At 38.6% G+C, this 27,707-nt stretch overlaps 1 protein-coding gene and 1 long non-coding RNA gene across 5 annotated transcripts in view; one reads left to right on the forward strand and one right to left on the reverse strand.

Moving 5' to 3' along the window:
- Positions 1–13,618, forward strand: part of BICC1 (BicC family RNA binding protein 1) — a 315,239-nt gene extending 301,621 nt beyond the window's left edge. For 2 of the 3 annotated variants that reach the window (XM_017542259.2, XM_017542260.2), the window contains exons 19-21: positions 145–305; positions 2,955–3,054; positions 10,978–13,618. In XM_017542259.2, coding sequence (XP_017397748.1) covers positions 145–305; positions 2,955–3,054; positions 10,978–11,108 — 392 coding nt within the window. In that variant the 3' untranslated portion in view covers positions 11,109–13,618. Of the gene's footprint in view, positions 1–144; positions 306–2,954; positions 3,055–5,822; positions 5,902–10,977 lie in introns of all 3 variants that reach the window. The other variant, XM_017542261.2, reaches the window with a different exon arrangement.
- LOC108313747 overlaps positions 301–27,707 on the reverse strand; it is a 112,546-nt gene continuing 85,139 nt past the window's right edge. The window contains exons 2-4 of one of the 2 annotated variants that reach the window (XR_001829212.2): positions 11,027–11,240; positions 9,751–9,930; positions 301–2,567 (exon numbers count right to left, since the gene is read on the reverse strand). This is a non-coding gene — a long non-coding RNA (uncharacterized LOC108313747). Of the gene's footprint in view, positions 2,568–9,750; positions 9,931–11,026; positions 11,246–27,707 lie in introns of both variants that reach the window. The other variant, XR_005202447.1, reaches the window with a different exon arrangement.

The following is a 27,707-nucleotide window of genomic DNA, read 5'->3' on the forward strand; positions in this document are numbered from 1 at the left end:
GTAAAAGATTGCTGTATTTCTACAGCTACTGCTCTATTCAGCTGAACAATGAAATTTGAAATATTTAGGTAATTAAAACTTTTCATTAAACCATGTTCTCTCTGGGCATTTACACTTCAAACCTCTCTCTCCTTTGCCTTTCAGCGGAACACTATCTCAGCAGTAGCAATTACATGGACTGCATTTCCTCGCTAACAGGAAGCAATGGCTGTAACCTAAATAGCTCTTTCAAAGGCTCTGACCTCCCTGAGCTCTTTAGCAAACTGGGCCTGGGCAAATACACAGATGTCTTCCAGCAACAAGAGGTCAGTCATTATTTATTTTCACAGGTATCTTTGTTTTGGTTGTATGTATGTTGACTTCTAGAATGAAGTCACCTATTGACCTGAGTATGCTTTCACTGAGCATTTATTCAAGTCTCATAGCTTGCTCTTGCTACTAAGAAAAATGTCATCTCATTTCTTATTTATTTAATGCAGCTAGTAAACACAGGATAGCAGAAATAGAGAAAATACTTGCAAAAAATGTATAACAGCTAACAGTTTTAGAAATAAAACCCAATTGATATATTGATTCATAGGAATTTTTGTAGTCACAGCTCCCTTAAGGTCATCAACAAGTCTGTATTTAACATGATTTTGTTTTTGAATCTGTTATCTTTATTTCTGGCACTTAAAAGTAAGTAACAGCATCTGAAATATCTCTGGCTATTTTTGACTCAGCCTTCTCATACCGAAGTCTGTTCTCACAGAATAAATGTTTTTTTTTTTTTTTTTTTCAACATGTTAATTTATTCATTAACTAATCGTTTGGGTTTTACCTGAACTGAGACAGAACTGAGATGTCTTCTGAACAATCACAGTCATGGATTTTGGTCAAACTGATTAGCCATATCCTATTATGTACTGGTATAAAGTAAAGAGGCTCTGGGCATGATTCTTCTTAACAGCACTCATACTGCTGGGGCACAGCTAGCCCAAAGTGTCAGAAAATTAAAATGGTTCTGTACATTTGTGTCTTTGTCAAATCAAGACATGGTCCACATTTGATGCTAGTTGGCTTATTTTAATGCTACAGAACATCAGATTTAGTCAGTAATTTCTAGGCATGTGTCAGTTAATAAAGAGTCTATGGCTTTTATTAGGTACTTTGTATCAAAAATTCAGTGTACTGCCCATGGTCCAATAAATTATTAACCTTAAATGCTGAGCATTTTTGTTTTTTGCACTGAAAGAGCAATTGTGTATATTAAATTTCAGGACATTGTTTTTTTTTCCTGTTTCTCCTATGTCTGAGTTAGTGTTCACTTGACCTCTCCTACATCTGAGTTAGAAAATTCTTGGCTAAATGAACACTCAGATGAATAAACTTTTCATAATCAATGCATTAAAGAATATATTTAGTCTTGTTGGTTAGATGAGGATAGCTGATTGGGAAGCTAAAAAGCACAAGTATTTTAACATGTCCAGGCACAAAAGGTTAAAAAGCAAGGGACTGAATATTATTCAATGATATTCTGGGTTTGTTTTCATCTATGTTTATTTCTTATTTGAAGAAGCATATTAAATTATAGGTATTTCTTATTCCAATTACACCAAGAAGGAAGAAAACATGAAAGTATAAAGCCAGAGGGACTTAATTTAAGATTTTATAAACTACAGCAGGAATCAGCAAACTGTGGTCTGCAGGCCCACTGCCTGATTTTGTAAATAAAGTTTTATTGGAACACTGCCATATTCATTTGTTTACATATTGTATAAGGCCTTCTTCCAGCTACAATAGCAAAATTAAATAACTTCAACAGTGACAATATGGCCCACAAAGCCCAAAATATTTAACATCTGGTCCTTTAAGAGAAAGTTGGGGAACATTTGAGCTGAAGAGTCTTTGTTATAGAATTTTTGAAAACATATCTTTAGAACTGAGATAAATGATGGTCTAGGGTTTTCTAAGATCACATCAAAACAGGACAATTTAAATTATCTTCAATATCATTTAATGAAAAGTTTTATCTGTTTATGGTGTGTTGAAATTTGGTAATCTGCTTCTTTCATGTAGGATATTTTCTAATACTCAGATAGGATTTAACAAGATTCCCCCATTAAGTAACTTCATGAGATTTAATTTATTGTAAGCATGTTGAGGATTCATTTAGCAACTTTCACAGATGACCTATCAACATGCATTATTAGTAACCATAGCTGCCAATTAGCCTCTTTGGTAAGCCCAGCGCTTTATATCTGTAGTTATAGTGAATGCTCACAACAGTTCTGCAAGATATAGTATTGTCAACCCTCTGTGCCCATAGCTAGTAATGGCACAGTTGGGATCTGAACCTAAGTCTCTTTGGCTTCAGAATCCATTGTCTTTCTCTTCTTCCACACTATCTTTAAAGGAAGGTTGGGGGATCCTTGGGCAGTTTACCTTTATACTTTGTTTCTGATGCCAGAGAGTACAGTTTTATAGTTTTTGCAAATACTTCTTTTGTATCCCTTTCTGTGATAGTTTGCTGGGTTGAGCCACGTGAACTGTAGGTCTGATTGTGTCTGGGAATTCTTCTTTCAATCCTATGTAGGACACAAAGGAAGATACCATCTGTTATATTATTTAGTTTCTTCTTATAAAGATATAGTTAGCCAATTCAAAATCCTAAGACCTATTTTTTCTTTCCTGAACAGATAATGTTCTTCCTTTTATCAGTTCACAAAAATGATACAATCTTCGTATTTTCTTTTTTGCTGTAGTTTCTAGGATGCTCATAGCTAAGTCTTCTGCTAGAATTATCACTTCCATTTCACCATCTTTCTTAATTCTTGTTTCTTAGGTTTGTGCTACTACCTTTCTTTTCTGGAGGTAGAGCATAATTAATAAATAAGTGTGATAACAAGTTGATCCTACAGTGAGAAAGAAACTAAGTGATATATTGGTTACAGATTGACCTTTCTTACCCACAGATCGATCTTCAGACATTCCTCACTCTCACAGATCAGGATCTGAAGGAGCTGGGAATAACTACTTTTGGTGCCAGGAGGAAAATGCTGCTTGCAATTTCAGGTGAATATAAATATTCAGCTTATACATTAAAATCTGAATAATCTCTGCCAGTGGTCGCAGCCATTGGGTTGGTTCTACCCATTAACCACTGGCTTACTAATGTGACACCTTGGTGGTTGTGGTTTCAGAGGGTTTTCTTGTCAACAGTGTGACAAATGCTGAGAATATCTTTTTCATCAAGGCATTGCCTGAAAACCTGCCTTAACAAGGGTCATATCTGAAAACAGATCTCTTCAGAAAGATCTAACCAAAATTGCCCTATGCAGAACATGAAAATGGGGGGAAAGTTTAATTCTCCTCTTTGCAGCTGTATTAAACAGTAATCACTGTATTAGTGAATAATCATTCTTGATTGGCAGTTATGTTTCAAATATGTGTGTCCTTGCACACTGACCGAGATCATCGCACTGAGAAGAAAAGAATGCTGGTTGCGATAGTGTGGAATCTGGCAGTGTTACTTGTCTTAATTCTTCTTAGTTTCCCACTGTTTTAGTAGAATTTATGAGTCACAGGACATAGTATCCTGAAGATAGTCACAGAATGAAGGAAAATAATGTCTACCTCCCTAGTCCACTTTCTTTGTGCATCTGTTGCATTTATGTTTTGGAAATGCTCTCTACATATTTATTGGGTGCCACTCATTTGAAAGGAATTGAGCCAGATGATGAGTCACAAATGGGCAAATACATAGTAATGAACCTCAAAAAAGTGTTTAGAGAAATATGCAGAAATTTGAAGGGGGAATGGGATTAATTTTTGAAGGCTTTCCAATAAAGTTCTTGAATGTCAAATTTATATATGTCCCAGTCTCAGAAAGACAGACATGCCAAGGGCAGAAACCAAGTGTTATGTGCTGTGGAATAATGAATGCTTTTTCAGAACACTGAATTTGCAAGCTGTGCCTCAGTGAAGCCAATAGTTGCATCCAACTGGTCAAAGTTCATTCCAGACAGCATTCACTAATCAGATCAGCAGAAAGAATTTAAAACCTCAGTGGTTTTCCATTTTATTTTATCAGCATGTTGCGTGTCCCACCCATCTTCCCATAGGAAATCTATCTGAAGCAGACATAGGCACAGCAGCTTTGAAATAGGAGTGGAAATTCAGCCATTGAGGTTCCTGGTGGCAGTCTATTAGATTCTTCTATGGATAGAGTTCTACACTCATCAATTTTAACAGAATGTCTAAAATTTTTTCTTGGATATACTGTGTATACCCAAGAGGCTCTATTAATGGAACTCCACAGGGAAGATGTGTAATTCCTGCTCATAAGATTATCTTGGTGTAGTGGAAAGAACACTTGATTCAGTAGGAGATCTGGGCCTTATTTCTGCTAAGTCATGAGTCCTTGAGTGAGTTGCCAAACTTCTTTTGGCTTTGGTTTATTAATCATGAAGGTAGATTGGAATACATGATTGTACAAAGGTCACCTTCTATTTCTAAGATCTATCCTTTCATGTGATATCACCAGGCTTAGTGAAAATGGACAAAACTATAGTTTTATTACTTGTTCTTTCTTTTTTACCATCTATGATAGTAATTTTTAAAATGTATTTGTTTTCCCTAAAGCTCAGCCTCAGGGGGCTATTCCTAGACTCAAGCTAACTTTTGAGTTTTTATATTCTTTTATTAATTTACAAATGAAATTTGCAAAAATACTGTTTAAAATGTGATTAACTTGTGCATTCGCCATACCTATACTGTTGAAACATGCCTGCGGGCCAGCAATTTTATACCAGTGAAGGATAGCATCCAGAGCTACATAATCTTTCACTAGAGAGTCATGGAATGGCAGTGGGGATATACTGAAAACTAGTTCCTTTTTAGGTGTCCCAACCCAATTCCCAATTCTGTAAAGCTTTTAGCAACAAGCAGATAGCTGTAAATACATTCATGGACATAGATAGATCATCAATACCTTTACTTTGGAATGTATCAGGATCCTTTGTGTGGGAGGTTAGATGGGAATAAGAAGGGTTTCAGGCTCTCTATTTAAATATATATATACATATATATGTATGTGTGTGTGTGTGTTTTCTAATCATTGTCTTTTTTGTCATTCTACTGAGGCTGTATACTACTTCTGCAGACTTCCTCTCTATGGCATTCACCAGGTCCTCTTGCTTTTAAACGGAGTTTGAGACTTTGACTAAGATGCCTTATGGGTGCTCTGCACAGCATAAAGGACTTGATTAAGAATAATTTTATCTTTGTTGAGTGCATTTGTTTGAACCTGGTAAATTATTTTCTCTGAAAGCAATACATTTTTATTGAGAAAATTCTTCATCAAAAAGCTTCTTTCTCCAATTCAACTTATCTGATAACAAAGATATCCATTTATAGTCCCAGAACATTGTCTCCCTATAGATGCAGTATAGCTGGGCAGTCTGGACTCACGTTTGTCTTATGGTTACAAATTGGTTAGATACAGAGTTTGCTCATCCTTTTTAAATTCTGTAATTTTTAACTTATAATCTGAGTTATTCTTTCAGTATAAGGTTTTGTTTTACTTTTAATCTCGGGCCATTTATTTTAATGTTATAGCAGTAGATGAAATTTATCTCTAATGGAAATGGATCAAAGTATAAATTTTATCTCTTTTTCCCCAAATCCACTTTTCTGGGGGGAAAATTCACAGATTCCTCTCAGAATATTTTCACGATTGGTTAAATATACAGGGACTCAGTGAAAGGACGTTTAGCATCCTGTTGACAGGCTTCCCACTATGGCCTCAGGTAGATCTAACATTTCCCGACCTATTCTTTTAGTTTGTGACTCTGTTCAGATCCGCAACAAGATCCTGAGAGCTGCCAGGATTGTGTGAACCTTGGAATTTCAAAGAAAAAGGTTGGTATTTTCCCAAACCATCCCTTAGGCTTGCTGAAAAATATTAGAGGAGTTTGCTTTATCATTTAAAAAACAAAAAAAATTCTAAAATCTCTTCAGTAGGACTTGACCTTGATAACCTCTCCGGAAGATTGATCTCTGTGCATCACATTTTAAAACATACATACGTATTGTCTTAGAACTGTATCGGTTAGGATTGGCTTCCCTTGTGATCATTGCACTGTTTCAAAGATCTGGCTGATGTGTCTTTTCAGGATAAAGTTTTTAACATTTATTTTGAAAAGCTTTGTTTTAATGGCCCGATTGTCATGTGCTCAGTTATACATGTTATATGCGCTAAGGGAAAATGGTGTTTGGCCTCATTCTTTTTTCTTTGCCGTAAAATGTCCTCCTGAATTGTATATTATTCCCTTGTGAGAAAATGGAGGCTGAAGATTGTCCCTAGCTTGAAGATAAAACTTTTCCAGGCTGTGTACTAAAGGGGATTCATTTATTCATAATGTTTCTATAAGTTTAAATATATTCAATTCTGTCTTGATTTCTGAATTTTGAAGGGCTGTGTTTGTTTTTGTTTTTAAGAAGAAACATGTATCCAACTTTTAATAGGAATGTCATTGCCACTGTTTCTGGAGAAACTTGAAACAACAGCCAACTGTATGCATGTCTGTATGTGTCTTTTGCTTATAAAGATACCTTCCTTGTTTCTTCGGAGTAAAGCTGGGTTTTTCTATTTATAAAGTAAATTTAGTATGCTCAAATAGGAAATAAAGCTGTGTTATCTGGCATACTTGGAACTATCGCTTTCTCAGATTTGTATTCCTGATGCCTCGGTTGGTCTTCTCTGTCCAGTGGGTCACTGAAGGCCATTGCTTAGGGCATTGACCTTTGCATGAGGCATGTGAGGCTTCAGCTCTGTCACTTAGTACCTGCATGGGCAAGTGACTTAGTCTTTTTTAAATCCATTTTCTCATCCGTAAAATGGAAAATGGTAACATTATCCCTTAAGGAAGACTTGAATCGGGCAAAATAAATGTAAAGTGCTTGTCATACAATAAGCCTAATGAATCATTGTTATTTTTCTTCTCTCCTAAGACCTATATGTGAATAAAAGAGATGTCTCCACTGTTGCTCTGACCATACAGGGCAGCGTTTACATTTTGGAAGACAGTGGGGTAAAATGTTAAGGTGTTGGTCATCTTCCAGAACTTGGGCATAGGAACGTGTCTGTTTATGGCCATCCTTAACCCCATGCAGTCTGTTACAACCTGAGTCTGTGTCTTCAGCATTACTGTAGGTTGCCATATCTTACATGTAACTTCACAATTCCAAAGGGGATCGTGTGTGTGTGGTTGAAAAGGTACTGAATACATGCAAATATAAGGTGAATCACCTGCTCTAGCACCTCAAAAAAAGAGACAACTTTAAGCAAATCCATTACATAATCCCTCTATTTTAAACGGAATAAATTTGAGGGTATTTGCATTTGTTGGCTACCAAAACCCTAATTTGCATAGTCTGATGATTCTGTGTACTTGCATGAGTTTGTCAGAAAAAGTTACATCAGTGATTTTTGAGGTGGGGGTGGAGGTTGATGCATAGTCATAAACAAGGGAGTCTATGTCAATTAACTTTTTACCTTTCCAAACTAAACAGTGTTTTTAGAATACTCTGATTTCTTTACAATTCAAATAGGGGACCTCAGGTTTTCCCTCAAATTTTAGATTCAGGTATTTAGTGTTTTTGAGTAATTTTCTAAGCTGCTGCTGGTTTTTTTTTTTTTTTTAACTAATTTTTATTCAAAGAAACCTACTCATATGCTTCTTTCTAAAACTATTTCTCACTCAAGAAGAATAGGCTTTGTGAGTTGGCAGAGCCATGGAGGCTGTAGAGTAATACAGTTGACCCTTGAACAACATATATTTGAACTGCACAGGTTCACTTATACACAGATTTTTTTCAATAAATAAATTGGAAATATTTTTGGAACTTTGTAACAACTTGAAAAAACTTCCAACCTGCATATCCTAGGAATATTGAAAAAAAATTAAGAAAAAGATGTCTCAGGAATGCATGAAATATATACAGATACTAGTCTGTTTTATCATTTACTATCATACAATATACACATTTATAATATGTTAAAACTTATCAAAACCTCACAGACCATATATGGCACCATTGGCAGCAGAGAGAAATGTAAACAAACAAAAAGACATTTTAAATCATAACTGCATAAAATTAACTGTTACATATAGTATTACTGTAATTTCATAGCCACCTTCTATTGCTATTGCGTTGAGCCCAAGTGTTGCAAGTATCTGCTTAAAGCACAGTACAACACTAACATTCTGCGTGTGAGCAATTAACCTCTCCAGTAAGTTGTATGTAACAGTTACAAGTGATCTCTCACAGTTCTTGGGTGTTTTCATTGTGTTTAGTACAATACCATAGACCTTGAATTACATCATAGGACCCACATAAAGTGCCACTCACTAGTTATCAGAAGCAGAGACAAATCATGACATCATGAGAAAAAGCTGAATTTCTTGATATGTACCACAGATTGAGGTGTGTAGCTGCATTGGCCCACCACGTCAAGATGAATGAATACAGCATAATGACTATTTTTTAAAAGAAACGAAAAGAAAAGGAAATTTGAGAAGCCATTGCTGCAGCTACACCAGCAGGTACAAAAGCCTTGCACTTTTTGCAAAATACCTTTTTATAAAACTTGCATTGAAAATGGAGCTTTTAGAGTGGGTGCAGGATTGTTATAAAAAAGCATACGTATTGACTCCATGATTCAAGAAAAGGCAGTCATTATATGACAACTTAAAGCAAAAATAAGGTGAAGGATATAAATCTAGAGAAATTAATGACAGCAAAAGATGGTATGATAATTGTAGAAAGAAGTTTGGCTTAACAAATATGAAGATGACAGGAGAAGGAGCTTTTGTCAACCAAGAGGCAGCAGATGAGTGCCCAGATATAGAAAAGAAAATCATTGAGGAGAAAGACTGTACACCTGAACAGGTTTTTAATGCAGATGAAAGTGTCCTATTCTGGAAAAAAAAATGCCACAAAGGACCTTTATTAGTACAGAAGAGAAATGAACACCCGAATTTCAGTCAGGAAGGGATAGGCTGACTGCTGTTTTTGTACAAATGCAGTCATGTTTATGATCAGTACTGCCCTTATCTGTAAAGCTGCCCACCCTCGAGCCTTGAAGGGAGAAGATAAATAACAGCTGCCAGTCTTTTGGTTGTAGCACAAGAAGGCATGGGTAACAAGAATGCTTTTTCTAGACTGGCCCCATTGATACTTTTTCCATGAATTCAGGACATAACTTGCCAGTAAAAGACTGAAGTCTTTTTTTTTTTTTTTTTTTTTTGACATTGGATAATGCCCCTGGCCACTGAAAACCCTGTGCATTTAACAGAGTCACCAGAGTAGTTTACTTGTCTCTAAACACAAGGTCTCTAATCCAGCTTCCAGATCAGGAGGTCATAAGGACCTTTAAGGATTGTTACACATGGTACTCTATGGAAAGGATTGCCAAGGTTATAGAAGAGAACCCCAATAGAGAAAACACGAAAAGCTGGAAGCATTACACCATTGAAGATGGCATTGTTGTTATAGAAAAAGCTGTGAAAGCCATCAGGCCTGAAACAATGAATTCCTGCTAGAAAACACTGTCCAGATGTTGTGTATGACTTCACAGGATTTACCATAGAGCCAATCAAGAAAATCATGAAAGATTGTGGATGTGGCAAAAAAATAAAAAAGGTAAGAGGTAAAGGATTTCAAGATCAGATCTTGGGGAAATTCCAGAGCTAATAGACAACACACCAGAGGAATGAACAGAGATGACCTGATGGAGATGAGTGCTTCTGAACCAGTGCCAGATGAGGAGGAAGACATAGAAGCAGCAGTGCCAGAAAGACATTGAACAGCCTGGCGGAAGAGTTCCAATTATTCAAGACTGCTTCTAATTTTTTTTATAACATGGATCCTTCTATGATACAGGCACTGAAACTAAACAGTGGAAGAACGACTAGTACCACATAGAAACATTTTTAAAGAAATGAAAAAAGCAAAAATGGCAGACAAATTATGATGTATTTTCGGAAGGTTATACCAAGTGTGCCTGCCTTTTTTTCTGTCACCACTACCTCTTGAGCCTCTGCTGTCCCTGAAACAGCAAGAACAACCCCTTCTTTTCCTCCTTCTCCTCAGCCTACTCAATGTAAAGATGACGAGGATGAAGACTTTATGATGATTCACTTGCACTTATTGAACAGTAAATAGATTTTCTCTTCCTAATGATTCTCTTGGTATTCTATCTTGCTTAGTTTATTGTAAGCATGCAATACAAAATACATATAACATACAAAACGTGTTAATCAACTTACTGGTAGTGCTTCTGGTCAACAGGCTATTAAAGTTTTGGGGGAGTCAAAGTTATACATGGATTTTTGACTGCATGGGGCAGGAGGGGGTTGGCACCTCAGCCCCTGCATTATTCAAAGGTCAGCTGTACTTCAGGGTGCTCCTCCAATATCCTTGTGTTTAGGCACAGGTCTTCTTTTCATATCTGACTTTAATAACTAAATGATTGCCGTGTTTGACATGGATGAGTTCAATAGCCATAATTTTCCATGCCATCAGTAATATGTCTTCTCATGTGCCTTTCACCAGCTTTGATTGTTCTCGCCTCTGAAATGACTTTGGAGTAGGTCAAACTGTTTAATTTGGTTAGAGTTCTGAGAATGATATATCTTCCAATATAGTTTACAAACTATAATAGAAACTATTTGCTGTCTGGAGTTTACAGATTGCAATAGAAAGTATTTGCTGTCCTTAGTTCTCTAGACTATCAATATGCTACCTTTAATATCATACTTTCTAGTGTTTCAGAAATGCCTTGACCATCAACTGAAAGTTTTCCTTTTGCTACCAGACTTGACTTTCCTCAGAAAACCTACCACGTCACCATTTTCTGAGCTCTAGTGCGATGTCCTGTATATACATAGAAATACTCTTGAGCTCCTAACAATTCTCTCTTTCTCTCTCTAGAACTAAATAAAAACCGAAGAAAGCTTTTCGAATCGCCAAATGCACGCACCTCTTTCCTGGAAGGTGGAGCAAGTGGAAGGCTACCCCGTCAGTATCACTCAGACATTGCTAGTGTCAGTGGCCGCTGGTAGCAGTGCCCTCTCGGCACATGCCTGCCAACTAACTGTAACGATGGACACAGGAGATTTGTGAACAGCCTTCATAGCACACCGTCCTCAGCACTCTGGGTGTCTGGTATCAGGACCAAAGCATCTTATTCGCACCTGTACTTTATGGCACAAAGGAAAAAAAAAGAGAAGATGTTCTCGTGATGTCACATAAAACGCCAAATATGGATTACTTTTTTAAAATGGCAGTTGGACAGAATTTGCAATATGAGGATAGGGCTTTATTTCCTGTTTTTATTTACCTATATAACATATGCACTGATTTTATTTTTAATACTTAAAATGAAGGATGAATTGACATCTGGGATGCCAGAAAACTCAAGTTATTTTGTTTGCTTGTTTCATTTTGGTATTTGGGGATTTTTAAAAAAATAATCAAAGTGGAATTTTCTGGTACTGCTTTAAAATGATTATTGCGGTCTTTCAGCACTTTACACGTTCTAATTTCTTGTCCTGTGGAAATTCTCGCTGTCTCCATCTCTCTCTCCCATTTTTGTGTCACCGAATATGTTGGTACAGATCAGATTTAGTCACATTTTTCTGACTACATCAAACTTTCATTTGAAATGGTACTGGATCTTAGTTTCTGTATTCTGCAGAGTATTCCATGACTTTGGGAAATGTAAGTGAGTCCACTTGCTTCTGGACCAATTCTGTTTCATGTATGTTAGCATCCAGAAACACTTAGCAATGGACCTAGTTCATGGTAATAGGTGCAAAGAAAGACCAAATGGACTTTGCAGTATTAACCCTTTGCAGTCGTCATATTTAGCTGCTGCCCGTAATGCTAAAATGATTTTAATGGTTGTCTGGAGGCAAAGGGCTGTTTTTTAGTATATTGCCACTAAAGGACATTTATTTATATCAAACTTTTATTTTTAGATATTATAAGCATACAGTACATAATTGATGAAATTGATATTTACTAGAGATTTATGGTAGAGAATGGACGACATTCAATAACTGGAGCCCTAGATTGTCACTTTATTTAAAAAGACAAATAATCATCTGACAAGACAGCACTGTTGCCATTATGAGAAGAAATAGATTACAATCCTTATCATGTACATGTTAGCTGTGTTCCATATGGCCACAGGACTTTCCTAAAACCCTGTCTGCTTGAAGTAGACTTACGTTTGTTGAGAATGAACAGGCTTATTTGAGTCTCCAGGGTGGCAGTTTATGAAGATAAGTTCTGAAGGAAAAGGATATTTTTTAAGTGGCTAGATTCATTATTACAATCTTATACTGTGAAAGTCCAAGAAATCAGGCAACATTGTTTCCTGGGTCTTTTCAGAGATCTTACGGATTTATGAAGTGTTTTTAATCCATGAAGAAAATCACTAAAGTGCCTTTCTTTCTTCAAAGCAATATTATTTCCAAGTATATTAATTTGTTAGAAAACTTTCCCATGGGAAATGTTGTCAAGTTACCTGTAAAGAGTTATTTATGTTCAGTAGTCAAGATTTTCTACACGGACATAAACCACTCTCACGTGCTCTCAGTAGAAGGCATTAGATACGCATATACAAGAGCTGGGTACTTTTATACAAACATGGGATTAGAAATACTTGGCTGACGTTTTTTCATTGCTGAATCACACCATTAAAGAACAAGAACTGAAGAGGCATTTTGCACACAGAAAAAAATTTCACTTTAAAAAATGGTATTGGTTACTTTGAAGGCATAGATAATGGGTAGGTCATAAAATTGTCAGTTGTAACTGGCACGGAGGGCCTGCCCTTTTTAAACTAAGCCTTATCTGCTTAAGGATGTTGAACAAAATCACTCCCTTTAGTCATCCTGCGCATATGTGTACAAATGGTCTTCTGGATCATGTGATGAACATCCATCTTATTTGATTGTATTAATGCATCATAATAAACATTTAGTACAGGTTAACAATTCCAGATTTGTGTCCTGTTCAACAACTCAGGACTCTAAATGTTGTTAGGTCTTTAGTAAGACCTTCCCAGATAATAATCATTTGGAGCTCTTCCCAGCTTTCTACCATGCATTTGCAACAGGAGGAAGATGGAATGAATATGCAGTATTAAGTTGATGTAGCTTTTATGAACAGTGCTTTGATATGCCAAAAGGAAAACTGTCCCACTTAAATGATTAAATACGGTGGCTAAAAACAAAAACACTGGAAATTATTTCTCTCACTTTCTCTTGATGCAATGAAGGGAATATGACACTACAGTATACAGAGTTGTTATATGATGCACAAAATATTGATGATTTGAATAAATGTTAACTTTTAATCAATCTGCGCCTTAATAATGACTGACTGACTGGTTATCTGTAAATATAGAACAGATACAGATTGTATTTTTGTGTGGGTATGTCCTTTCAGTGATTTTTTTCCAAAAATAAGAGATGGAGTTAACATTGAAAATGGGAATTTTTTCTAACCGAATCAATTGTTACATGAAAAATAAATTTATATAACCCCTTTGTATTGCTCTTGCCAGATGAAATTGTCTTTTTTTTTTTTTTTAAAGAAAAATCTTTACATATAAATTCGATGCCTATCTTTGTTTTCTAAGAAAAAAAATATTTTTTTGGCTATTTTCGGCAAAGTTGAAAGATGTTTCTGCAGAATTGAATATGCATTCTGTGGCCTCCTGTTTTGCACTGACATTCCTCATTTTCAACCAGAAACTAAAGCACTTTATTTTAGTCAGTGAGTCCAGGACCAGTCATCAATCATTGTTTCTTTGGCCACCCATAGGTACATACAAAAGAGTAACATTATAGAACAGGTTTTCTTCTTGCTATTTCTTTCTTTTATAAAGACTCAAGTATATGACCGCTTTGACAGCCCCATCCATCAGCAAAGACTGAAGTGATGCTGGGCTTTTTGATCCAGGTACCCCTTTCAGAGACTGCCATTGTGTTACCTCTGTGTGTTTACCATGCCCTGTGTTGAGATACTCACTGGACTCATGCTCAAACGAACTCACACTGTCTTACTTCTTCTGAGATTTTGCTAAACCTTAAAGAAAACCTAGCCTCCTCACATTATGCCCCCAGGAGTATTTCCACTTGAATTATCTATGCCAGTGGTTCTTAAACATTGTTTCTAGAACAGAAATTCTTTTGGTAGTTGAAATCTTACCTGTGACCCAATATTAAATTATCCATTTATTTACTTATTTGGTTCATTATATACATATTAATGACACATAAATATTTAGTAAGTGTCAGGCCCTGGTCTAGGAACACTAGTGAATAAAACCAAACCCTTTGCCCTCCTTGAACCTGAATTCTAAATGGAGAAAGGTGGCACTAAAGAGGGAGAGGTTGGAGAATGGAACATCCCCACCCTTCATATGGGCCTCCATATGTTTAGCACACTCCAAGGGGACTCTAGGGAGCTCTTTAGAAATCCATTTTTAACAAAGCTGTTAAAAGTGGCTGGCCACAGTGGCTCATTCCTGTAATTCTAGCACTTTGGGAGGCTGAGGCAGGCGGATCACATGAGGTCGGAGGTTCAAGATCAGCCTAGCCAACATGGTAAAATCCCATCTCTACTAAATATACAAAAATGAGCCAAGTGTGGTGGTGCACGCCTGTAGTCCCAGCTAGTTAGGAGGCTGAGGCAGTGAACCGAGATCACAATAATTGCACTCTAGCCTGGGAGAAGAGTGAGACTGTCAAAAAAAAAAAAAAAATCCTGTTAAAAGTGCCTACCATATTGAAACAAGCCTGTGCTTTCAAATGCAAAATATTCCTTCCTCCCATTACCCCTCCCCCTCCCTATCTCTAGGTTCCACAGGTTTAAGCACATTCTGAAAAGGATTGTGTGGCCCAGAGTGTTATGTGTCACTGATTTATAGCTACACCCTATGATGATAATGGTGAGGGACTCATTGCTTCTTAGACTTGACTTCAGGTGACTGCAGTATTCAGAAATCAAGTTTGCCTTAAAAGAACATGATTTTTGTTACCACCAAGAATACTCCAAGAATGCATTAATACTTGGAAGTTTATTTCAAATGTAGACCTCCCATAAGACACTCAATAGTGGAATAAATAGTCTCCTTAGATGACTGTTTCCAAGGGAACTTCACTCCGTTGGCTATATAAATCCTGGCATATACTGTTAAATTGGCTCAGAATTTATGGCGTACTTAGTAATTTTGTGAATTCAAATGTATTGAAGTGCATTTAATTTAATTTTGATAATCTGATGTTTAGTCAATATAGTAAATATTTCAGTCATCACCAGAGGCCATGATTCTCCCCAGGTAAGTCAGCTTCTTTTCTTGTCTTCAAACTGCCTTTTGGATAACTTTCAGGTCATCTGGCTTAGAGGTGAAGAGGTTGGACTTTGCTGTTTGATAGCCATGCATTTAGATCTTGTCTGTCGACCTTAGGAAAATTTGTGTCCTCCTCTGTGAAATGGAGATAATATTTACCTCTGAGAATAGTTGAAAGGATGAAGAGAAGCTGTGTGTAAATTTTTCTGCACAGTACAGGGCGCAGAATGAACAGTGCATTAATAGCAGCTACTATTATGATTAATAGAATTTTCCTTTCACTGCATGAGCATTTTCTTTGCCTATCAGGGATCTTCACTGTGTTCATCATTCTTGTGTATCAGAAGGAAGAAGCCCATTTCCTGTGCCTGAAGGTCAGAACTATAAACTCCAATCTCAGGGAACCACCTGACCAATAAGGTTGAAGTCAGAACACACTCCTGAAGGTCAGGGTCCGATTTCTGCACCTCATTTGGTTGCTTTTTCTTTTATTCTTTTAAGTCTCTCATTCACCAGAGTATTAAAAACTGCGTTCTTCATATGGGTGGAGAGGGTGAGTAGCCAATTATAACGGTCATATATTTTGTACCTAATGGTCCTATTCCCCGAGAGTTCTCATTACTCTAAATGGTATTCACTCCCTGTTATCCACAAGGTCACTTCCATCCTAGCCCTGGTTGCTCAATTTCTGCCACTTTTATTTCTCTCTGCCTACCAATACCACAGGACCCAATACAAATTCCCTTTGTGTGTGTATAATGACCTTGGCTTTTCTTTTGAAAGGAGCCATTTGCCTGTATTTGTGCTTAGTTGTTTTCCACTTTAAAAAGTGAACAGAGTTAGATAATATTTGTCCGTTCCTACAGACATGGCCAGGACACTTCAAAAAACACTTCATCAAGGAATTTTGCATTTTTGTTGCTTTTTAAAATACTTTGACTCACTCTGAAAGGAGGCAAGTGGAGCTTGAAGTTCCCTTTCTCAAGGGTTAGGCATGAATGTGTTTGGAACAGATTTTGGGAATTGGAGTCTGAATCTGATTTAGGAAGCAGAATTTCAGTGTGGGAACCAGAACCTTTAGGAAAAAATTACAGTAAATGAAATGTTTCAACTTCATAATAGGATGTTTGGATGAGTTACAAGAGGAAAAAGAGTAGTTCAATAATTGGGTGTGTGTGGCCCTTTTTTTCCAGGCCAGAGAAAACAAATGACTCTGAACTCACTGTCTTCAGAATGCTTAATCCCTAATAGAGAGGCTGTGGGAATTCGACATTAAAAGACGTTAGCAAAACAGCTAGAAAACAATTTATGTTCAAACAAAATTTTCACCCAGGCACAACTGACTCTCTGTCCAAATTGCTGATACAATTTGATTCAAAGTTGCTATGGATAAAACTTTCCAGTTTTGTAAGTTTGGTGATGTGGGTGGGTGACATTTCCTTATTTTCTCCCCTCTCTAATAGAATCATAGACTGATATAACAACCAGGCTTGGAGTGGTGGCTCATGCCTGTAATCTTGGCACTTTGGGAGGCTATGGCAGGAGGATCACTAGGAGTTCAAGACTAGCCTGGGCAATGTAGGGAGACCTCACCTCTATTAAAAAAAAAAAAAAATTCAATCAGCCAGACATGTGATACATGCCTATAGACCCAGCTACTGTGGAGGCTGAGGTGGGAGGATCACTTGTGCCCAGAAGGTCAAGACTGCAGTGAGCTGTGTTTATGCCACTGCACTCCTACCTGGGTGACAGAGCAAAACCTTGTCTCAGAAAACAGCCAAATGAAGTTGCTCTAGGTAAATTCTTTCTATGGATTGAAAAATGTCCATAAAGAAAAGTTATGCTACCTCCTGTTTCATGAATCTGAGTTAAATTCCTAAATGAGGGAAAATCCATCTTGTTCCTTTCTTTATACATTTAAAAGCTTCTTAAACACACATAAAACTACTTAAATATTTTTTTTGTGGTAAAAATGTGAGGACTGGGAGGCTTTAAGGAAAGTTACAGCTTTGCCTGTCATATAATTTTTTTTTTTTGAGATGCAGTCTTGCTCTCTTGCTCAGGTTGGAGTGCAATGGCGTGATCTCTACTCACTGCAACTTCTTCTGACTCCGGGGTTCAGACAATTCTCCTGCTTCAGCCTCCCAAGTAGTTGGGACTATAGGCACCCACCACCATGCGCAGCTAATTTTTGTATTTTTATTGGAGATGGGGTTTCACTATGTTGGCCAGGCTGGTCTTGAACTTGTGGTCCACCTGCCTCAGCCTCCCAAAGTGCTGGGATTACAGGCATGAGCCACTGCGCCCGGCCTAATAAATTTTATATTAAGCACTCCTAGTATAATGAGGCTATGTTTAAAGAATGGACTTGTATAAAAAAATATCAAAGAACATGGAATCAAGTTAGAAAAGGGTATCATGGGAATGATGATAGCATTTGCCTCCTTTGTGTCTTCATAAGCATAGCATAAATGCAAACTTTTTGGAATATCCATATGATAGGAAATGTAAATATGAAAAATGGATTAATTACTTACATTCATTAGTCGCAATATTTTTCAGCCAATGACAAATTAACAAGGAGAAGCCAGTTAAAGAAATAATTCAAAATGAAAACATTTTGATTTTGAGCCTTTTAATTTTTTAAATTTTAATTAAAACTTTTAAGATTTTTAGTTGCCTAATTATATGTCCTCTCCATACAGTAATTTTGCATGAAGGATTCTTCTGCCAGTTTGTTAGCAACAATTAAATTTAGGTGGTGCAAATACAGGTGTTCATTATATGAGCATTTCTCAAACCATAGGCACTGAAAAGCCAGTTTGTTTTTCAACTTATTGCAGACTAATATTTGTGAAATATGGTAAAAATGTTGTCATTGTATAAAATTGCTATGAAGTTTTTAAATGCTTACTCTTTCTATATTTACCATGGACCAGGAATAATTGCTTCTTGGATATATATACTTTTATATCCATATACCTGTACATAGACCACTTCTAGAGGAGTACTGAATTATAAATTTTTCATAGAAGAAACTTCAAGAATGTATTCAAAAGTATATCTGGAATTATCAAGTGCCATTGCATGTTTTATCAGCTGTGCCAGCATAGAGAACTTAGATGTGCTCTCAGGTATCTTTAAGACACGGTGAGTTGTGTAAATCTGGAGACCAGTCAAAATATGCCTCCAATGTGTGCTCAATGTCAATGTGCTTTTGATTTCTGGTTTTTGGCCAGCCCCATGGCTGCTACTGCAGCTCCCCGTGTGTTTAATGTATCAAATTCCCCCTGTGCTGGTTTATCCATCTCACTTTGTCCCATTTATTTATGCCTTCCCACAAGTGAGGAAAAATAGCATTTTCAGTCACTTGGAGGAGGATTTATTTTGTATTGCAGGACCTCTAGATTCTGGCATGGTTTGGAAGTGGAAAAAATTTTCTTTGATATCCTGAAGATGGTAGTTTGCTGGGTTCCAAGGAGAGGCCAGCAGGGCACACATGTAACAGTACAGCATTTTGGAGGCAGGCCCATTGCCATTTTCACCCTTGGAAGGCTAATGCAGGCCACTTTGTTTGAAGCCATTCTTTATTAGCAGATGTTAAAATGTTATCCCCTTACAATGCTCTTAGAAATTGATTTTAACATTCTGCCAAAGCAGAGGAATCCTCTTTCTACCCACAGCAGGCAGTGATAAAGATACATTTTTAACAGCAAAAAGGAAAACCAAATCCCAAACAACTGTCACCCCTGCCCACAGCCTAGAGAAATGAGTTGACAGCTCTGTGAAGAGGATGTCTAAACCAGTGTGCCTGCTAGAACAGAATGAATCACCCACGTGGAGTGGCAGTAACAGACCAACTACCCGCTGGCTGGGGATTATGAAGACCAACTGTCCACACATAAGGGATGGAAGCCAAACAAAACAGTAGGAAGGGAAAGGAAGAGGTTGGCGGAACATGCTACAGCAAGGCCTGCAGGCCACAGCACATCCCGGGGTTTGTGTCTGTGGAACCTGAACATGTTCTGCATCCAGTCTCTCCAGCCATGCAGTGGGAACTGCTTCAGCCAAAAAGGGACTCCTGAAATCACAAGGCTCCATAAAGTGGCTTTCTTTCTAAAAGCTGCTCATGCCTTCTAGGATTTCTCCCAGTTAATTGGGAGGCGTGGGGTGGGGTGAGGGGCAGACAGCAGGACCACCTTCTCCGTGATGGAAGGAATAGAGGAGACTCCACAGCTAATGTGAAGGTGAGACATGACCAGAGCTAAACACAGAATCTTGCTTTATGAATGAATATGCAGCCCGCAGCTGTATGCATACAGCCCTGCCTGAGTGCATGGGCCCCTAGGCATAAGCCGCCTGTGCCAGCTTGGAGGGACTTGTACAATGACCTTCTGACTCCCTGCTCTTAGCCCCGAGCCACATAGGAGTTAGAGATTAATTCCTGTTTTCTGCTTGGTCTTTGTGATGCTTTAAGTTCACATTATTCTTAATGTTTTTTAAATTAAAACCAATCAATTTTATAGAAAGACTCCCCATCTCTACCCTAAATGAAAACAAGTTTCTGGGGGAAGTTTCAGAGAATCTTCTTCTAAAAGCTTTCCAGATGGTCCTGCCACATCAGGGCTGGAACGCCTGAGCAACACCATTGTTCAATGTTCATTTCCAATTTAATATTTTTCTATGATTCTAAGTTTGAGTATAACCCCATCTTTTAAGACTTAGGCAGGGGATGAGTTGTAATTTGCTTTTGTTTGCCAAATCCATTCTTCAAAGTATAAATTTAAAAGGATGTAACGAGCTCTTAAGGCAATCCTGAGTAAAACACACTTTAACCTCTGCCAGGCTTTAAGAATATCTGCTACCTGTAGATCAGTTGCATGCTAATTCGAAATTAGTCACAGATTTCCTAAAGATTTGTATAATGTGATGGTTTAAAGAATAGATTAGCAGATTGGACCTTGTGCTTGGAAGGAATAAAATTACATTGCTAGTATTCTGCCTTTCATCTCTGCCTTTCAGAGATGACCACTATGCCTCCTTTGTGCTTCCTCCCTTGCTGAACATGGTACTTTTTGGCAGGGCTGGCTTCCTGGGCATGTGAGCAAGGCGGCTACCCAGGGCTCCATGCTTAGATGGGCCTCATACTTGTTTAATGCTCTGGGTTTTTTTTTTTTTTTTTTTTTCCTCATGTTGAAACTCAATCTTTTAAAAACGAGAGCCCACATTTTCATTTTACACTAGGGCCCACAAATTCTGTAGCTTGTCCCGCCTGGAAGGTGATTCCAACTCCCTGCAAATAATCAGAAATCCTCAGCCAATCCAACTTCCTTTCCATTTTTTGTGGCTGTCACATTAAACTGTGCATCAAGATGAATGGAGAGAGGTGGCTTGTTTTGGGGGATTAGACATAGATCTTCTCCCTGGAGCAGTGATGGGAAAAATACTGCCTGTGTTTTGGACCATCGCTCCTCCCTAGCAAGACAGACTGGGCTTCATTCAATGAACAGCAAATTCAGCACGTAACTAAAGCTGTTACTTTTGTGGAGCATTGTAGGGAAGCCAGACTCAAAAGAATCCTTTCTCCCTTCCCTTCTGCTAGGACTGGTCCTTGTATGTGTGTGTAAAGTAAATGGCTGACTTAACAGATGTGTCGTCTGGCCAGAAAATGCCATTCAGCTTCCCTGTCAGTTCAGTGCTGTTTGCCAAGGAACCTGGGGATCTATTCTTCTTCCTCCTGGGATCTTCTGCCTCATTTGTGGTATTTATTACTTAGGTTTTTTTTTCTGCCCTAACCAGCCTCATACTTCCATAAAATGAGACCTCAGCAATAAAATTAGAGGTGGGTGGACAGGGGGAGAAGAGCCGATGGATTAGAACAGACCAGATCGGAGAGAAGGCAAATCGTTTCTCCAGGGCATTGGAGAGGAAGGAGGCAGTGTTTTGCTAAACAAGATGAAGATTAACACCTTCAGTGTGGCTGGATGGTAGTGGCACACGCCTATAATCTCAACACTTTGGGAGGCTGAGGTGGGAGGGTCACTTGAGCCCAGAAATTTGAACCAGCCTGAGCAACATATCAAGATTCTGTCTTTACAAATTTTTTTAAATGGCTGTGTGCCTGTAGTCTCACAGCTACTGAGGAAGCTGAGGTGGTAGGATCACTTGAGCCCAGGAGGTTGAGGCTACAAGTGAGCAGTGTTTGTGCTACTGCACTCCTGGGCAACAGAGTGAGACCCTGTTTCAAAAAAAAAAAAAAAAAAAGAAAAAAAAAGAAAAATCCTCAATGCTTCCTGGACTTTGTAACTAGATAACTGGCCCACAATTTATGTTCCAAGATATTCTGGATTTGGCATGACTTGTGACAGGGAGGAAAGAGGTCAGATGAAATCATCAGCATGACATGTAGGCAGTGCATATGGAGAAATACCCAGCTAAATTCTGAAAGTTGCAAAGATTCAAAGGAGAAAAGGATAGCATAGGTGTTTTGGTGCTGACCAAGGGCTGAGGGTTTCATGGCACATATGGCCTGCAGATGGGAGCCAGTCTCTTCCAGAGGGATCTTCACTCACCAGGATGTGGAAATGGGCTGGCTGGCTTTCAAATATGTATTGAGCCCTTGCCTTGTACCATGCACTATATTAAGAGTTTTACATAGATTATCTCATTTACTTCTCACAATACCTTCAAGAGATAATGCATTAGTCAGCACACCTTAGGTTGTAAGCAACAGAAACTCACTTCAAATGTATTTAAACAAAATGGGAAATGCATTGGTTCATGTACCTGGAAAAAAAAAAAAAAAACAGGGGATGTGACAGACATGATTAGATCCTTGTATTGAGAATCTTAGGAATCTATTTTTCTCCAACTCTTTTGCTTTTTGTCTGTTGCATCTGTTTACCAATCAGCCCTCCCTAAGATTGCTACTAGCAGCTCCAAGCTTACAACTGATGGAAAGTGTCTCTTTCACAATATTCTAACAAAAGTCCTGAAGACGACTGTCACTGGCTTAAACTGAATCATGTGCTCATCGCTGACTCAGTCTTTGATTAGCCAGGCTTGGGTTGCATGCCCACCCATGAAGCCTGGTGAGTGCAGTTCACAGAGCCACCTAGATTGAATGGAGGAGTAGCTTCCCAAAGGAAAAAGGATTGTTAATGGAAGAAGCTAGAATAGACGCTAACAGGGAAAAAAATGTCATTACAGGGAGGCATTATTGTAATCTCCGTCTTATAGATGATAAAACATACAAACGCATGATATATAATTTGCTAAATGTTATATAGCCTATAAGAGGTCAGCTGAGATTTAGACATAAGCTCTTTTACTTTAGAAAAGTAACTTTTGGCACCATTATGCTGAGCTGCAAACGATCTGGGGCAATGTGGGTAGTTTGGCTGTTCATACATTGCCTATTTGTGTTTAGAGGGGGACCATGATCAGAAATTGGAAATTGACTTGAAAAGATAATATTTTTATGTGTATGCTAGCAAACAGGAGGGTGGAATTCTATGCACCCTGCCCACTTCAAGCAATGCAGAGACAGGTTGAGAGCATCTCAGACAGGCAAGGTTCAGAGCTAAGAGTGCACAGCTTAAGTGGCAGCACCTCCTCTGGGCTGTGTGTAGGAAACACTTGACCTGGAAGAGGCACATGGGGAGTAAAAACTGGAAATGTACTCTTGGCACTTCATTTCTCTTGGGGAAGTCACATGCTCTGATTTTTTCAATGTTCATGGAGCTTAAAGAAACATTGCTGTGAAAAACAATGTAGAGTCTGTGACTCCTACATGAACTGTTTACAGTATTGTCTTGACAAGTTGAAATTATCACAGGAAGAGAGACAATGGCAGGGATTGAGCCAGGTCTTCCCTGTTTCACTTCTACCCCCACCCACTATTCCCACCACCTTTTCAGGGTAAAGAACGTGCTTAATGTTTGGATTCCTCCAGTGACATTGCTATAAAAGTGTTTGATTGCAAATATTCTGCTGTGCTGCTCCTGGTGATCTAATGGTATTTGCTGCTGACTAAATATTGACTATTGGATTTAGCCCACTTACCAGCTCTTCATTACCTTGGGCAAGTTATTCAGCTTCTTTGACATTCTGCCTTCTCATTTGTAAAATGCAGTTAACAAATTTCTACCTCCCAGGGTTATCCTGATGATTAAGTAAAATAATTTGGATTAAGAATCTCACCCAGTGCCTTTCAATTAGGACATGCTCAATAAATGCTCATTTCTTTTCTCCTGTCTCAGATCAGTGCTGTCTCTAGGACAACACTTCAAAAACTGTTGAGAAAAACAATTGCTTAAGTTATTTATAGGACGTTTCATAATCTTGCATACAGAGTTCCTTGTCTCTTCTGAAATGAATTTTCCACATAAGATCATTGGTGATGCCCTCCAGACAGAGCTCACCAGGAACACACCTGGAATACACAACTTGGGGATACCCATTGCAGACAGAACGCACACCATGGGAGACAGTGGAATGCCTAAGTGGGTGTCAGAAAGGACCTATAGAACTCAGGCTGGTGTTTTGGGGGAGGGATTAAGCAGAGAGGTTTTGCAGTGGATTGGATGCCTGCATTGCCAACACTGGAACAAATGGAATTGAGGTGTTCTCATCTCAGAGAGCTCTATACCAACTCCAGAGCAACAAAGTGGAAGATGGACTGATCAAGTTGGGCATGGCTTATGAACTCTCACTATTGTCTTGATGTTAGCATCTGAGATAGTGGAAAGAGCCAGAAAAGGCTTTCCACATGGCCAATTTATAGAAGCAATGACATTTGTTTGAGATTTCCCTTGGCAGTGTATCTTCCAAAGGAGTTATAATTGAGACTCCTCCTGAAGCTATGGTTTAAGACCAACAACAATCTGTTGTTTCTAGCATTTCTCTAAAACAAAAATGCAGGCAAGAATCCCAAAGGAAATAAGAAATGCATGTGAAAATGGAGAGATAAGCTCAAGGCTGGTAGAGACTTCCAATGTCTACTTCTAGGGGTCAAACATCAGTGAACAGAAAGCTTTACTCTTCCTTCCAAAGCCCAGCTAGCAGCAACTACTAGCAGAGAATTCTTTCTTTTATCCTTAAATCTCCCATGCTATAGCTAACCAACCTTCTCTATGCATGCTCAATTATTGGAGAGGATCCAGGTTATTTGCAGGAAAAGCTATGGAGTAAATATCAAATCCCTGACAGGCTCTGCACCCAGATCCCCTGACTATTCTAGGAGCCTCAAGTTTCCCCTCCTAGATCTACTTTCATAGGCTCCCTAGCCTGTGTCCTCTTTCTCAACAAATTAGTTTTTCTTTCAAGTCAAATAAGGTTACTTGGGGAAGAAAAAAATCCTGCTTAGGTTTGAACATCAAGAAATGCTTTTGATTCTTAAAATGGCACTTGGTATCTTATCCAGAAATAATGACTTAATCCAAAGGAATGAAGAATGAATGGTAGAATATCAGGTAGCAACTGTTCTCCTTTCTTGGAAAGATTTTAAGTCTGATTTTTAAAAGCCTTTGCATGATACCAGGTAATCAGGTGCCTGCTCTGTTGCCATAAGGGGCATTCTCTGTAGAGGATTGATGAACCTCCCTAAATAATGCAGTGTATATGACTTTTCAGTCTGTCATATCGTTAGTGCTTATTGACAGATAGCCATAATTATGATTTATGGAATTGCTTTTTACATACTATGGCTATTACTGATGTGGATAGGGCCATCTCAGCCAATTGAATATACAACTTGAGGTCATTATTTTGCATGGGAAGAAACTCAGGCTGGGTTTAGTGTCATTTGTCTCTCCTTCATTTTGGAGTATTCTGTCCTCACAGGACAATGGGGCATATGTCTGGGTTTTCCTACGTTTTCTGTAACCAACCATGGAAATCCAATTTGCTTTTTATTAATATGTGACCCAAGCAACCTCCACTTTGACAATCTGGGCTAAAATGTTTTGTGAACTCCATCTAGGACAGAAGTTGAGCAGAGCCTCAGGGAACTCACATTGGACATATACCAAACATGTCCAGAACCAGGCATTTTATACAGAGCTCTGTGGATTTGACCCAATTCTGAACAATTATCATAGATGTGAGGTTGTCATTAGATGGCTTTGGGGGACATGAAGGCCCAATTACAGCTCGCCTGGGTGTTGAGCAAGGCTCTCAGGTCACTCTAGAAGGACAAGATGGATTTAACTGCAACTTGCAACATGGAAGCCCCCTGAGTTAAGTCTGATGATGTATAGAATAGGTTCCTTTGGGGGTGATTATGCTCCTCACATAAGCTCCCATTTGAGGGCAAATTTGAGTAATCCTAGAGGAAAGATATTTAGGGATATGGCAATAAAGCATTTACACAATATACTGATGACCACGGTAAGAGCAACATAATATTACAAGCAGCAGCGGGGCTAAATTCCCAGTGTTGAAACTGGTTGATGTGGCCCCTTTCTTAGCTTGGGTTCCCTGGAAACTAATTAGAGGGAAATCTTTTGAAGTAACCTTTTATTGGGAGTGCATTCACAGTGAAAGAGAAATGAAGATAAAAGAGAAGTAAGGCTAGGTGCAGTGGCTCACATCTGTATTCCCAGTACTTTGGGAGGCTGAGGTGTGAGGATCACTTGAGCCCAAGAGTTTGAAGTCAGCCTGGGCAATATAGTAAGACCTTGTCTCTAACAAAAATTAAAAAAGAAAAAAAATAGCTTGGCGTGGTGAACACCTGTAGTGCCAGCTACTTGGGAGCTTGAGGTGAGAGAATTGGCTGAGCCTAGGAATTCAAGGTTGTTGTGAGCTATGATGGCACCACTGCATTCCAGCTTGGAGCAAGATCCTGTTTCAAGAAAAAAGGTGGGGTGGGGGGAGGTAAGTCAGAGAAGGCAGAATAGCAAAGATCAGGTGGTGAATTCTCAAGCTGACCACTGCTTTGTGGCAAAATGGCCATTGGGTCTTGCAGGAAGTCTTCTGAGAGGCCATATAAACATCTTGCCTGAGCTATCCTTTGAAGATAATGGGCTGAGGAACAGAAGAGTGCATCCTCATCCTGAGTCCAGCTGGCCAAATTTATACACTCCTGTGCATTAACTTCCACATACTTCTGGGTTGCACACATGTGGGTGCTAGGTGGGTCCCTTGGTGTCTCACTCCTCAGGAGCAATAAGCAGCCCCCAGGCAGATGGTTGACAGCATGGGCATGAGGCAAAACACTGTCATGACATACTCAAAAGAGACCAGCTGGCCCTGCAAGACAAGCAGTCTGTAGCAGAAGAGGCGGTAGCAGCAGACACCTGGCTGCTTGACCATGGGACAATGCAGGCTACTATAAGGGCTGCTGAAGTCAGAGAACAAAGTAGGCAAGGGCATGAATTTAGGGTGGGACATTTCCTGTTATCTCTTGATACTCAAGGAGGGCAATGAAAGGAAAACAAGAAAGTTTGATTTCAGGCCTGGAAAAGCCAAGCATCAAGACAGCTTCTGCTCAGAAGAAGTGACCCAACAACTAAAAATATTCTGGGTGGTGGCAGTATTTTCATTGTTTAGAACGATGGAATAAAGAAATAGATAAACACCATGGAAGTCAAATGACATCACTCTCAATGCAGCAAAAGGCTCCATAAAACGATGTCACCTTTGGAAGAAAGGATTGGAAAAGTTAATATTGTAAATCATTTAGAGAGGGGAATTATAACAGGATCTTTATCATTCTCCTAATAGTATTATATTCTTTTTACAAGGTAACTAGTATTTTTACAGTGTAATTTTACAATGTAATATCAGACAAGACAGACAATTGACAGGAAAGATCATCATAGGCACCTTTTTAGAAGCGAAGATGTTTGGGAAGACAGGTGGGGACAATTAAGAAGGAATTATTGATTAGACAGGTTACCCCCTGACTTGGAAGGGGAAATGTAGAAGAAATCCAACAGGTGAAGTCAGTGGATTCAGAGTACTGTGTGCAGATTACAAAAGACCTTGCGGAAAAACAAAATAAGGAGAGGGACCTTCAAATGTTTGAATCCTGTTATTACAAAGGTAAACCAAGAACACCTCGTACACATCTGACAGCAGGGCTCCTCTGCACAGTATGGACATTCTTATGAGGAAAACACCCACATACAAATGAGTAAGAATAAGTAGTCATTAGAGGTGTCACCTCAGGTGGGGATATCTAGTGACAGATCTGAGAGCTGTTTATACCCTAGATATGAAGAAAGGGGTTAAAGGGAGGAACATGAGTTATGCATGGCGGGAGAATGGCTTCAGTCCAGGAATTCAAGCCCGG

The sequence above is a fragment of the Cebus imitator genome, unplaced genomic scaffold, assembly GCF_001604975.1.
Source record: "Cebus imitator isolate Cc_AM_T3 unplaced genomic scaffold, Cebus_imitator-1.0 Scaffold142, whole genome shotgun sequence".
Taxonomy (NCBI): Eukaryota; Metazoa; Chordata; class Mammalia; order Primates; family Cebidae; genus Cebus; species Cebus imitator.